The 13,598-nt window shown below is 41.4% G+C and overlaps 1 protein-coding gene across 6 annotated transcripts in view; it reads right to left on the reverse strand.

The window, feature by feature from the left end:
- Positions 1-2,867: 2,867 nt before the first annotated feature.
- LOC133469975 (uncharacterized) overlaps positions 2,868-13,598 on the reverse strand; it is a 48,692-nt gene continuing 37,961 nt past the window's right edge. For all 6 annotated transcript variants that reach the window (XM_061758100.1, XM_061758013.1, XM_061757925.1 and 3 more), the window contains 2 exons: positions 12,809-12,943; positions 2,868-8,037 (listed from right to left, as the gene is read on the reverse strand). In XM_061758100.1, coding sequence (XP_061614084.1) covers positions 7,549-8,037; positions 12,809-12,943 — 624 coding nt within the window. In that variant the 3' untranslated portion in view covers positions 2,868-7,548. The remainder of the gene's footprint in view (positions 8,038-12,808; positions 12,944-13,598) is intronic.

Below are 13,598 nucleotides of genomic sequence, written 5' to 3' on the forward strand. Positions count from 1 at the left end.
CCAAAAGACTGACACGCCCCCTAAGCTTTATCCCCATTGGTCCCGCTCGTACGTAAACATTACACTCTGGCACGCGTCCACAGAAAGGCGGTCGGTGATTGGCCTATCACCCCGCGTCAGTCATTTTGCCTGTAATCTAATTGGCTGAGAGAGGGGAGGTGGGCGTTGTGCTTTAAGTTTACCGGCCGGTGTCTGTCGATGGTGACGCAAAAACTGGTCTGAGGCGAGTAAAAAGAAGTTAAATTTTTCAACCGTATTTAGTTTCATCGGTTGGATAAAATTAGCTTTCGTGTCAAAATGTTTTTGGACAATTTCATCAGTAGGCTATGGGTTCTCAAACTGGGATCTGGGGAACTCCGGAGGTCGACAAGCCATAGGTCGGGGTCCTAAATTGCAATAAATTATTACTGTATCGTTTTTTTGTTTGTTTGTTTTTTAAATCATATCTACATATGCGGACTGGCATTCTAATAAAACAAACACAATACACCAATTACTTTGCCCTACTTTAGCTTTGTTTTGGTCAATGAAAAGCTCTGATGTGATTGTCAGATATCACCACATACTGTAAATCCAATATCCCTGCATAAATAAAGTTTATTTTTTATTTTAAGGAACAATATAATTACTCATTACACCATGTATTATTTCAGGAATACAGGAATATATATATTTTTTACAGAATAAAAAATTTAATATTACAAAATGAAAGAGTAAGTTTACAGTGTTAAAACTAGAGGTGTCACAACAACTATTTTGATAATTGAGTCATCGATTAGACAGTGATTCTCAAAGTGTGGTAGGAGTACCACTGGTGGTACATGGGCTCGCTCATATGGTACACTAAACAATCACTGAATTGAATGTTCAAATGTGTTTATTTATTTATTTTAATCCAGTACAGTCCGTTTGTTGAGTGCATTTCAGTTGTTTTTATATTTTAAGTACAATCCATTTGCAAAATGTATTTAACTTATGCGCAATACATTTTAATGTAATTATTATTTAAGTAGTTTTTGTTTTTTTTCCTATATTTAAGCACAGTGTTAATGTTCAAAATGTGCATAATATAGTGACTAACAATAATACAAAATATACTTTTGAAGAATAAACCCTCTACCTCGTTTCAATTAACAATTGGGCCAACTATGCTACGGTATTTTAATGTTGGTCATGATGGTGGCACTTGGAGAGCTTAGTATTTTTTGAGGTGGTACTTGGTGTAAAAAATTTTTTTTTGACATTGTTTAACTTGAAATTGCCCAAATCCTCGGAATTTGACTTCTGTAGTCAACCATGAAAGCAGACTGATTATCTTTGTGTTTAATCAAAATTAGACATTTGCAAATATCTGCGTTTACTTTGGAAAAAAATTTCAACATTTTTGCCTATTTTCTGACATGTTTACGGACCAAACTAGTAACTTTATCATAACCAGTTTAAGTTTGTGTATTTTCTACACTGTCAATTTAAAATAAAGTCATGATGTCATGATAATATATATTTATCGATTAATCGAAAAAATAATTGACAGTGAATAATTGAAGCTCATTATAATTTCATCCATCCATCAATTTTCTGAGCCGCTTCTCCTCACTAGGGTCGTGGGCGTGCTGGAGCCTATCCCAGCTATCATCGGGCAGGAGGCGGGGTACACCCTGAACTGGTTGCCAGCCAATCGCAGGGCACATACAAACCAACAACATTCGCACTCACATTCACACCTACGGGCAATTTAGGGTCCCCAATTAATGCATGTTTTTGGGATGTGGGAGGAAACCGGAGTGCCTGGAGAAAACCCACGCAGGCACGGGGAGAACATGCAAACTCCACACAGGCGGGACCGGGGATTGAACCCCACTCCTCAGAACTGTGAGGCTGACGCTCTAACCAGTCGGCCTCCGTGCCGCACCATTATTTATATATATATATATATATATATATATATATATATATATATATATATATATGTATATTTATATAAATAATAAAAAATCTTGAATAAGCAGGGATATACCGACAATAAGTGTTGTACTTTAAAAATGGGCGTCCTCCAATGTAATTGCTAGTTTCAGCCACTGACGTATCATCACATACTGTAAATTTGACAACCCTACATGAATATTTTCTTTAACAAAAAGATTATTATTACAGGAATACAGTCCTTTTTTTTCTAGAGAATAATGGCATCGTGTCCAGAATACAATGCGTAAATATTACGAGATTAAAGTTGTGGTAGTTGTAGTAAATGAGGTTCCTTCGCTGGTAGTCCGGGCTCTAGGGTGTGAGGCTTGGTCATCTGGGATCCTCTGCATCGAGAGAAGCCAGATGAGGTGGCTCAGGCATCTGGTTAGGATGCCTTCAGGACGCCTTCCTGCTGAGGTGTTCTGGGCAAGTCCCACCGAAAAAGAGTCCCCGGGGGACGATCGAGGACTCGCTAGAGAGACTACTTCTCCCGGCTGCGTTGGGAATGCCTCGGGATCCCCCCACTCCCCAGAAAAGATGGACGAAGTGGCTGCGGAGAGGGAAGTCTGGGCTTTCCTGCACAGGGTGCTGCCCCAAGTTTTTTTTTGTTTTGTTTTAGGAATTGTCACACCAAGGCACAATGGGTGTAAATTAGTTAACCAGCATATCCAAGTATCAGACAACAAAGACTGAAGCTCTTGCCTCGCGCAACCCACGAGGAAGATAAAAAAAAAAAAAATAGGGCTGTAACGATACAGAATGGAATCCAAATATTGCCTGTGAATCTGTGTTGGCTTGGAAATGGCAGAATCGGGAATCACCCCTTCCTTTTATTAAGTAGCAGGATAATTGCTATGTTGTACCCTGGCTGGTACAAAAGAGTGATTCGATGGACCAAAACATTCTAATGTGCCACTTTATTAGAAAAGTAAAAACTCACTTTAATATTTTATGAAGGTTAATATAAAACATTACAATCTTTTGCATATCTGCACTGCCACACGATCTATTTTGTGTGTGTATATATATGTATGTATATGTACTTTATATACACACATACATATATCCATACATATATACTGTACATATACTTATATATATTATTTTCAAACTAAATCCTGTGCTTTGAGAACATAAAACATTGGCTACAACTGTCACAGCAGTATTGGCCCATAACTACATCCAAACACAATTAACAAACATCATCTGTATGTGCATGGAAAGCAGGAAAAAATTTTCATCCACAAATGACAATGTGTCTGTGATAACCAGTTGACCCCAACAAATATACTGCATACCCTACATTGTGACAACATCAGAACAGCAGCAGAGTATTTTACACATTTACATATCCATACTGTATTTGTGCAGTGAACATTTGTCTCAATCAGCGTACGACAATGTTCCACGAAATAAATCGCATCAGTGCTTTGTTTCAAGAGAAAGAAAATGGGGCCCAAAGTGAGAGCCAGGGGGAAAGGATGAAGAGTGAGAGCCGGCCAGCATTGTCTGAGAGGCTTCTCAGCTGTCAGCCATTTTTCATATCAGACAGTTGCTGCATCGTTGCTATCAGACCGGACCGAGCTTGACATTCACACTCTCGGAGTCCCTCGGAAGTGGACAACCAAAGCCCCTCCCCAGCATAGCGAGGTGAAGCGGGGGGCAAAGCAAGCTCAGTGTCCTGTATTGGAGAGTGAACACAGCTGGGGTAGGGAGTGTAGGCAGGGGCAAAAACGTGCTTCCTCCCCTTAACTGGAAAAGCACGGCTCAATGTTGCAGTGTGTACCAACCCATGTGTGTGTGTGTATGTGTTTGTGCGTGTGTGTGCGTGCAGGAGGAGGAGGGTGTGTCGGGTCCGTGTTCATTTTCAGTGATCCACATCCAGCTTCATGCTAGTGCTTCTTCTCCCTCCCCCCATTTCTATCATTCCTCCTTGCTCCCCCATTGCAGAATATAAACACTGAGGCCTAAAATCCTGGTGGCTTCAATCAATCTTTTTCTCGTTCCTTCCCCTTCTCCTGGTCGTTGCTTTGAAATTGCTCTGTGCAATACATGGCAAAAAGTACAACAGAAGACTAACAAACAAGAGATTAATAAAGTACCACAATAATTGTTTCATCTCCATATATTAATGCATGCACTTTTTGGATCAAGCAGGATAAATTGCACCAACACAGGCTTGTTTCATGGCAGTGGCGTGAGCTATTCATTGTCCAAAAGGAGACAAAAAAAAATGAACAGTGCAATAAAATACATTGGTGTGTTTGCTTCTTTGTACTTTGACACTTAAAACATATGCTACTGACCTTTTAAACATTTGCATGGTTCTCTCACAGTGAGATCATTCTACTATATCCCTCATCAGTCTTGCCTCATAACCACATGTTTATTAAATTTCTAAGGTTTTGTTTTTCCCCTCCATTCATTTTTCAAGTTCCCCAAAGCTACATGAAAAAGACATTGTTTACAACGAGGGATGCGGGGACCGGAGAGCAGGCTGAGGAGAGCGCCAGGGGCAATCGTCCAAAAGACACTCCACAGTTGTTTTCTTTGGAGTGCAAGGTTTCTGCTGCTATTCCAACCGGCAACTGTACGACTCGAGAACGATCGAAAGCGCGAGTTTGACTCGGAGCCAGAGCGCAAACGACAACATATACAGCATATTAACAGAAAATATATGGGCAGCCATTCCTGCAGCTGTTGAGTGCAATAGTACAATAGTCATAAAATCACATTCAAAAGAAAAAGAAGTCACTTTCCTTATTTTACGAAGGAAGTATTTTTGAAGAAATCATTCTTTTATACTAGTACGGAAACAGTCTTCTATTGTGAAATGTGTCACCCGTATAAGTCTTGCTCAACACTCTGGCAACCCGAACCTGGTCGCTTTACCCTGTAAAACTCTGCCAAGCATGCATGCATTTAAGTGTGTGTGTGTGTGTGTAGTGTGTGTGAATGTGAGAGAGAGCGAGGTGGGTGGAGTGGGAAAGAGGAGTGTCATCAAGCCTTTGGCAGCGGCTTCAGATAGATGTTTGTCAAATCTGAGCGTGAATTGTTACTTGATGCCACAATTACCTTGAGGACGACATTGTTAACCAAACCAAAGACATAAGCGACGCCAAGAGGGATGTGGCAAGCAGGTTTAAAATTTAAAAGCTAAGTTTGACTACCCACTGAATTAACCTCGTAGATAACAACAATGTCTTTCTGAATAGTCGAAATCACATTTGGAGTAGTTGGAATGTTCATTCCAGATATCTGTAATGTAATTGTGCAGTCAAAACAACAGATAGACATATAGCGAATATCCGCAATGTCATTGCGCCTGGGAGTCAGACATTACACGTTACAGATATGTACTATTCAGTTGCAGACACCCGTTGGTGAATTACGGATATCTGCAACTCAAGTCATAATTTCAGTTCCAAAATATCTACAAGTAGTGAAAAACTATGACAAGCCTTCATAACATTAAACAGCGAGACTACATATGTGTTGCACTTGCAGGTATCTGTAATTCAGTTTTGCCTAGTCAAAAAGAACATCTCAGATATCGATAACTACATTCTTCCAAGTCACTGATGGTGTAGTGGTACACTTGCCTGACTTTGGTGCAGGCAGCGTGGGTTCAGTTCCCACTCAGTGACGGTGTGAATGTGAGTGCGAATGGTTGTCCGTGTCTATATGTGCCCTGCGACTGACTGGCGACCAGTTCAGGGTGTAGTCCGCCTTTCGCCCGAAGTCAGCTGGGATAGGCTCCAGTGTCCCGTGACCCTAACCAGGATAAGCGGTGTTGAAAATGGATGGATGGATGGACATTCTTCCAATCCACAATTAGTATTTCAGATATCTGCAACGTCATTTCACGTCAGACAACTGACGTCACTTTTGCCATTCATGTGTATGGGCTTTCTCACTACAAATATCTGCAACTGAATTCCAGATATATCTGAATTACGGATTTCTGCGACTGAATTATAGATATCTGTAACTCCAGTTTGCAATATCTACAATATGATTCCTGCTTTGACAAGTCATAATAAGAGTTGAAGATATCTTTAATTCACCTCAATTCAAGATATCTACATGTCCCTTTTTAGATATCCTGAATCAAGTTTTAACGAGGCAAAATTAAGTTGTAGAGATCTGCGACTACAACTCAAACTGTAGATGTCTCAAACTGGAGTTACTGATATCAACAATTAAATTTGGGACAGCTGGAATTCACTAGTGGATATCTACAATGGAATAGTAGATATCTGTCATGAGAACCCCCATAGACAAGAACGGTAAAAGTGACGTCGTTGGTCCTAGGCAAAATGACCTTTCAGATATCTGTATCTGTTATCTGATATCTGTTTTGACAAGGCAAAAGTGAACTACAGATTTCTATCTGTCATTTCGACGAGTCACAATTGAGTTATAGATATCCTGAATGAAAATTCAAACTCTTCAAAATGTAATTTACCAGTTAGAATGACGTTGGTTGATATCTACGATGTTCCTTTTCGATAGTCAAACTTAGCTTTTAAATGCCATACCCATAAACATGAATGACAAAAGTGGGAAGATGACATTGCAGAAATCTGAAATAGCAGTTGTGGATAGGAAGAATATACTTGCGGATATGTGAAAAGTTCTGTTTAACAAGGCAAAATTGAATGACAGATTGCTGTAACACATATCCAGTCTCACAGGTAAATGTCGGAAGTGCTTGTCATAGAGGGCTGCTTTTGATTGATAACTGCCAATACGTTTCGGGCACATTGATCGCGGTTTGTCAAATGGACAGCCATCAGCAGTCTTCACTTGCGTTTGAGTTTGAGCAGGCCTACAAATGACTGGCCTTTGTTTGTACAAAACATCACAACTCTCTCTGCCAAGCAACAGGTCAGTGTGCACAGGGAACCTGTTTCAGATGTTTGCTTAGGTTGAGCTGAGCTCCAGAAATCCCTGTGACATCCATCTGCTTATATTACATAAGTTCCCCCAAGTTTAGAGGTGCCTGCGTGTGTGTGTGTGTGTGTGTGTGTTTGCGCGCGCGTGTGTTTACGCATGGCAAAGCAATGCACCGTGGCCTCCTTCTCCTAACATAGCCACCATCATTGCTACTGCTCTCCGTGGTTTGCACAAAGCATGCATTTAAATTTTCTATACATATGTTCATATTCAAATGTGCTCAAATTGTGAGTTACGCCACACCAAATGATCATTGTTCATACAAAAATAAAGATATTATGGAAAATGATGCCCATAAACATGAGTAAAGTCACTGATAGAGTATGTTTGAAGATGAATACTCCAGCTGTCTTTTTCTTCTTTTCTTTTCTTTTCTTTTCTTTTTTTTCTTTTCTTTTCTTTTCGATAAAGCATTTTTGGTCCTCTTAGGGTTGAGGCTGGTTCTGAAATACAAACCAATGAAGGGAAGTCTGAACCTGGATTAAAACCCTGTTTGTACCTGATGTCAAATTTGATCGTCTTTTTGTTTGTCTGGAGTAGTCTTAGTACCTACAGTATGTACAGCAACCTTACGGCAAGTTAACAGGACAGTCTCTTTCTGAGCCGGAGCCGCATGTCTGCCAGCTACAGGCCGGTGACATACATCTCCATCCCGTCATTGAATGTGAAGATGGTGGTGGTGCTGGAGCTATTGCCTCCTTTCACATCGCCGATGGTCTCATAGAAGTTCTCTCCCCCGGGCAGGCCTCGAACAGGCAGGGGGTTGGAAGCTGAGCCCTGAGGTGCAGCTGGCGGTGCTTGTTGCTTCTTCCTCTTAAGTGTGGCAGTACCACCGGCCGCGCTATTACCGGCGGCGGCCTGTTCACGTTTACGGTGGCTGTCAACGGTGGCGTACGCGGGGTCGGACTCGGCTGCCGCGCACGCGGGCCAGGCCCTGTCTCCCGTCGGCTCGTAGCACGGCTCCTCCTGGGAGCGGGCCTGGGCCTGGACCCCTCGGCCCCGGCCCTTTCCTCTCTCGCCACCAAATGAGCGCGGAAGGGTCTTTGCTCCATTGCTTTCCATGGGAGTCTTTTTCTTCTGAGTTTTGCACACGATGGAGTAGGTGTCTGCAATCTGACAACACACAAAAATGAGTTAAGGCGAGTTCAGCACTCAGTTGTTCATTTTTACTTCTCCTCTCGAGAAAGATTTCCTTTTTTTTTTCAATTGAGTATTACAGGTTATAGGCCACACTAATGGACGCAAAAGTTTTGAAATTATTTATCTTGGCCTTATTTTTTCATATCACAAAAACCATGGCATTTGAACAGAGGTGTGTTCACTTTTTATATACACTGTAGGGAGAGCAGTTTGCTCATCACGAATTCACCTAATATCATCACCCCCCCCCCCCCTCCGTGGAACCTATTTTTAGCTTTCGCATATTTTTGTGCTCTTTTTTTTATGCCCATGATGCCAGACGGTGCCACAGAACAGGGTGGAAGAAAATTAGTATTTTTGAAGTAATATTTCTCGACAGAGACATTAAGATCTTTGGATTTTAGAGCTAAGGTTAGCCTGGGTTGTTAGTGGAAGTTATGTATGCTTTTCCGCATGTGCATGTACAGGTGGATTGAAAAAAAAATAATAATGATTTGTAAGCCATTTGGGTTGTTTGGGTGATTTGGGATCATAGTTTGTGGTATATTTATGGTTTATACTAAACTTTTTTTGGGGGGGGGGGGTGAATTACTCCAGGTTTTCTCCCACCCGTGAATAGCGGAGGTCTTCTGTAGCTGGATAGGCAGATAGGCATGGGGACGGATACAAAATTGTCTACTTACAGTACTTTTGTCAATTTAGATATAATAAAATGCAAATGCGACAGTCTGGCGCAATTAAACAGTCACAGTCATGTTTTCCATTACCCGCAGGCATGTGCACACATACCCAGTAGGTGGTGCTCAACCACATGCCCTTTTTGTTGCAGCCCTTTTTGTTGCAGCCCTTTTTCCCCTTCATTCATCAATATCTTTTAAATTAGCCTCTATGTCATCAATTTTACCCAAAATATTTTTAAATTTGAACTTGGGAGAATTGTACATATGCTCCTACTTTGCATACAGCCCATCTCCTTGTGCTTCCTAAAACCTGTCATTTGAATAGGCGTGTGTGGAATTTTTATATCCACGGTAACCTCCTGCTTACCTCCAAAGCTAAGAGTTTTATTATTGACTGTGTTGGTTGTGTCAACAGAAATAAAGTTAACTACATTTTTTTTCTTAATTGTGAATACTTATAAATAATTTGGGCAATGGGTTCCCTTTTTTTGGGGGGGGGGGGGAGGGCACCTGCCCCCAGAAATTTCTGTGCATGCGCCTGATTATGAGGTCTCTCGAGCATTTGTATACAACCTATACCACAAGGAATATTTGTGGCTTAATGAATGCTGGGGAAAAAGACTGCTAATTTGAGGTGTGCAGACTGGCGAGAGCCCGATGGAGTGGGTGTGAGAGTGGCAGTGTTTGCCCGGTGCTGTAACCTGACCTATTTTGACAGGGTAGGATAAGACAGAGTAAACCGTGTTATCGCACCGTCGAGGTCTAGGCGGAGAGTCAGCGTTATCCTAGCAGTGGATAGACCTGTTAAAGTTTCACAAGTGCTTTGGCAACAGAACATTAAGCTATGGTGTGAAAGATCTGGACGCCAGCCAACGCGCTGAAAGAAAAAAACCTGCTCAGTGGTGTTCGCTAATGGACTTTGCCCACATTTCATTTGCCTTGAATCAGGCATTGTGATTGTAGGTGTGTGCGAGCACATATTGTACACGTCCGGTCATTACATGCGTGTGTCTACTGCGAAGCATGTGAGGGAAATTCGGACAACTAGTGCTGTCCGTTCCGGCATTTTTTGTGTCAAATTTCCATCGGCAGGGTAACACGAGAGCAGAGGACTGTGGGACATGTCTGTGGTTACCTTCGATGATCACCGCCCAACCAACAGTTCTTCTAAGTGACAATCACTGGCACGCTGTCTTGTGCATACCTGATATCATAGATAGTGGAGAACAAAATTCTCAGGGGAAGGATCTACAAGTATGTTTAACCCCTTTGTGCTTTTACCTGTCCTACGTTACAGAGTTCACCTCTTGCAGATTCAGTGTATTATACATTTTTTTATACATTTATATCACTTACAGTTTACCATATTGTGGGATTTTGAGTCTGTGCTGTAATTTTTTTGTGGTAAATGAAACGCTTCCTAGCCTAAAACACTTACACTATAAAAATATATATATATATTAAAACACATTAAAAAGAATACAATTTAATGTACTGTACTATTGTGCATTAATGTGCACTTAAGAATTTCAAAGGTGAGAGAGAATAGAAAATGTTTCTAAGAGTATGATAGAGGTTAAAAGGAGTGTGTGGAAGATTAATAGGAGTCTGGGAAGGTTCATACAGCTTTGAAATTTCCATGAATCCGGGAGGAAACCGGAGTACCCGGAGAAAACCCACGCAGTTTTAAAATATGTATAATTAATTTAGAAAAAAAATGCGTTCGCTACTTTAATGATTTCACCTAAAGCAGGGGTGGTCCGGAACCTAACTCCCGCGATAAATGAGGGATTACTTTAATGTTATGGTACAATGGTGCCTTGAGATACGAGTTTAACGTGTTCCGTGACCACACTAGAAACTCAAAATGCTCTCGACTCAAATCATCTTTCCCCATTGAAATGAATGGAAATGCCATTAATCCGTTCCAGCCCCCCCCCATCACAAAAAATTTTTTTGGGTTTTTAATAAGGAAAAATAGCACGATAATATTGTACTTTATGAAAACCTTGAGTAAGAACATATTGAAATACAATGTATAGAATTGAACAGTGATGTGTCCGCCTAGGCCACCGGGAGGCAGTATACAGGCTTAAACGAATAAGAATAGTACTTGTACCACTACTGTGAGTGACTCAGTAAGATGTTGTAATATTAGTCGTTATAGGATAAAGAATATATTGCTGGCGTTGGGCAGAAACCTCCTATGTCCGAATTTGGTCAATTTCATATTTTTTTTACACAAATTTATACCACATGGCAAGTCCCCATATGAGTATGTAATTTTTTCACATAATTGACCAATGGAAAGTGTTGAAAATGGCTTGCTTCCTTTGACAATGCAATGTTAATGGCTCAACAAATTGTATTGTTACATTTTCTGTTTAGATGTGTTGCTCTACCATTTGCGTTCAAATATCCTTTGCTTACAGGTTTCTAAAACCGTGACTATCAATGCTAACTGTTAGCATGTCAATGGGATTTTCCATGATATTTTAGTATTAAGCTAGAAGACTGTTCTTAAGGCGATTTTGTTTTGAATACACACAGTGTAATTGTTGTTGTTTCAGTTTGTTCAGTTTGACAGTAAACTTCAACTGGGATTGCCATTAAACAGCTTGAAGTTGCCAAACTGCTGTTTATTGTGAATTGAGTTAAATGGAATTCACTGCCACCATACAGCACTTGCATCTCATGGTTGCGCTTGCAGTTCAAAGCAAAAAAACAAACAAAAAAAACAACCTAAAACTTAATGCACCATCGATTTTAAATTCAAATGTATAATCTTTCCCCCGTGCTCTCTGAAACTGGACATGCGCCCTGCCCCCACAAATCTCTTTTGTGACCTTTTTGAATAAACAAAGACCAACGTGTATGTTTGAAATGTTTACACAAAGTGCACCATGCTTGTCTGGCCAAATGCATGTGCTGTTTGTGCACACGGGAGTTTGCAACATCGAGCAGCAGAGGAAGGAAGTCACAAGACGGTGGGGATTTCAGAACTGGGCTGCAGCTGTTGAGGAAGCCTGCACATTGTATGCTGTCTTTTCCACTCCCCTCTGCTTGTGTTCTTTTCTGTTATGTCTCTCTGGCAAAAGACACAAATTATACAGGCAGCTACAAACTGCAAACTGCGAAGCGTAGCAATGAACAAGTCAGAGGAAGAAATCAAAACAGACAAGAAAGTTGAGATAGCACAATGTGCAGTCAAGGCCAGAGGCTCTATAAGCAACAGTCGACTAGCGTTATGTGCTTGTAGAAGCTTTATCCAACTCTGAAACAACTCTAACTGTTGATTTACAAGTTTTAGAGAGAAAAACGCCTGAGGCCAATTGCATTTGTTCAAAGACACTATAACAGACATTCAGCGATCAGGTTAGGACTCCCCCAGAACCACCATGTTTGACGGCTCCCCAACTGCTTATAGCTCTCAGCGTGCAGGGAAAAAGAAAGTGTGGGTTGAGAGTGGATTAATGGGGGAGGAGCTGTTGCATGTGGAAGCAGATGTGGTCGGATATGTGACATTGAGACACGATTGGACGGCGCAGACTTCCTGCTCTCACCACCAGACATCTCCTCCATATATAATTATGAAGAATAGGCCCGTTGGCAACCCAGTCCCCAGCCAGGGCTCATCCCATTCAGCCTTGGGAGTGCCGGTGTTTGAAATAAAAGAAAACATTGAGAAAAAGAATCTCCATAGATGAGAAGCGGAGATTAGGTATTGGCAGCAAGTGATGCTTATGTTGGCTCCATCTGCTGAGTTGTATGTTGGAGACAGATAGCTTGAGGGGCGGCGTGGTGGGGGATTGCGGCCAGGGCTCAGGCAGGGGGGTGGGGTCCGCGCCATGCGTGTAACCTAACCTCTGGCTGCAAGCAGAGTATTACAGGCAGGTCACAGGGTAGGCGCTGTTATGACAGCATGCCCAATCAAAGGGGCGCGCCCCCATCTATAGACACGGCAGCCACAAATCAGAGATCTCTGTGTCTGTTGCTATTCCTTGTGCTCCTCTGTAGGATTGGCCCTCCCCCCCCATACCAAAATACCACCAAAGATACACTACCTCCTTCGCAGTTGGGGGCGATGGGTGCCCCTGTCCGTTCTCGATGCGGTGTGGAGGTGGGTGCAAAGTGATGATATCATCATCCTCTGGTGGCTTCCAGATGTACTGCTCACCGTTGCCCATGAACACCGGCTCCTGGCAGACAAAAGTCTGAGGATGAGCTCGGGCAAGTACTGCAGTTACGATTTTGAAATAAATAAAAAACAACATCAACAGCAGCTCTTTTTTTAAAATCTTATAAAATCATACCAAATTGGTGATACTGTATATAGCTATTTTTAGGGATATGTTTCAGTAAACTGATTAATAAACAGTTGTATTTTGTCTACAAACTATTGTATTAAATGAATATTCTGCTTACACATTATCTGATTGTCACAGATAAAGTATAGTCGTCCACAATTTGCCAGTTCAGGTCAGTTAAGACTTTTTGAGAGCCTGTTTTTCTAACTGGACATATTCAAAATCGATTTTTCTCCTCTTCACTGCTTTAATACTGCTTCAGATAAAACGTGTCGACGCATGTTCAGAAAGAAACCTGTCCACAAGCTTCAGAAAAACGAGTGTGTCAAAAATATCTTACATTAGCATACAGAGAGAGAGGAGCCCCTGGGGTCAAATGTGGCGAAAGGAAAGGTCGTAGAAAATTATTTGCCATACTATCACATGTACTCTACAAAAAAAATACTTTACAAATTAATCCCCCCCCCCCCCCCCCCAAAAAAAACTGTATAAACTTTTCTGTATTGTAGTTCTAACGTCATGACCATTCTATAACTACAGCCAATTG

The sequence above is a fragment of the Phyllopteryx taeniolatus genome, chromosome 1 (assembly GCF_024500385.1).
Source record: "Phyllopteryx taeniolatus isolate TA_2022b chromosome 1, UOR_Ptae_1.2, whole genome shotgun sequence".
Taxonomy (NCBI): domain Eukaryota; kingdom Metazoa; phylum Chordata; class Actinopteri; order Syngnathiformes; family Syngnathidae; genus Phyllopteryx; species Phyllopteryx taeniolatus.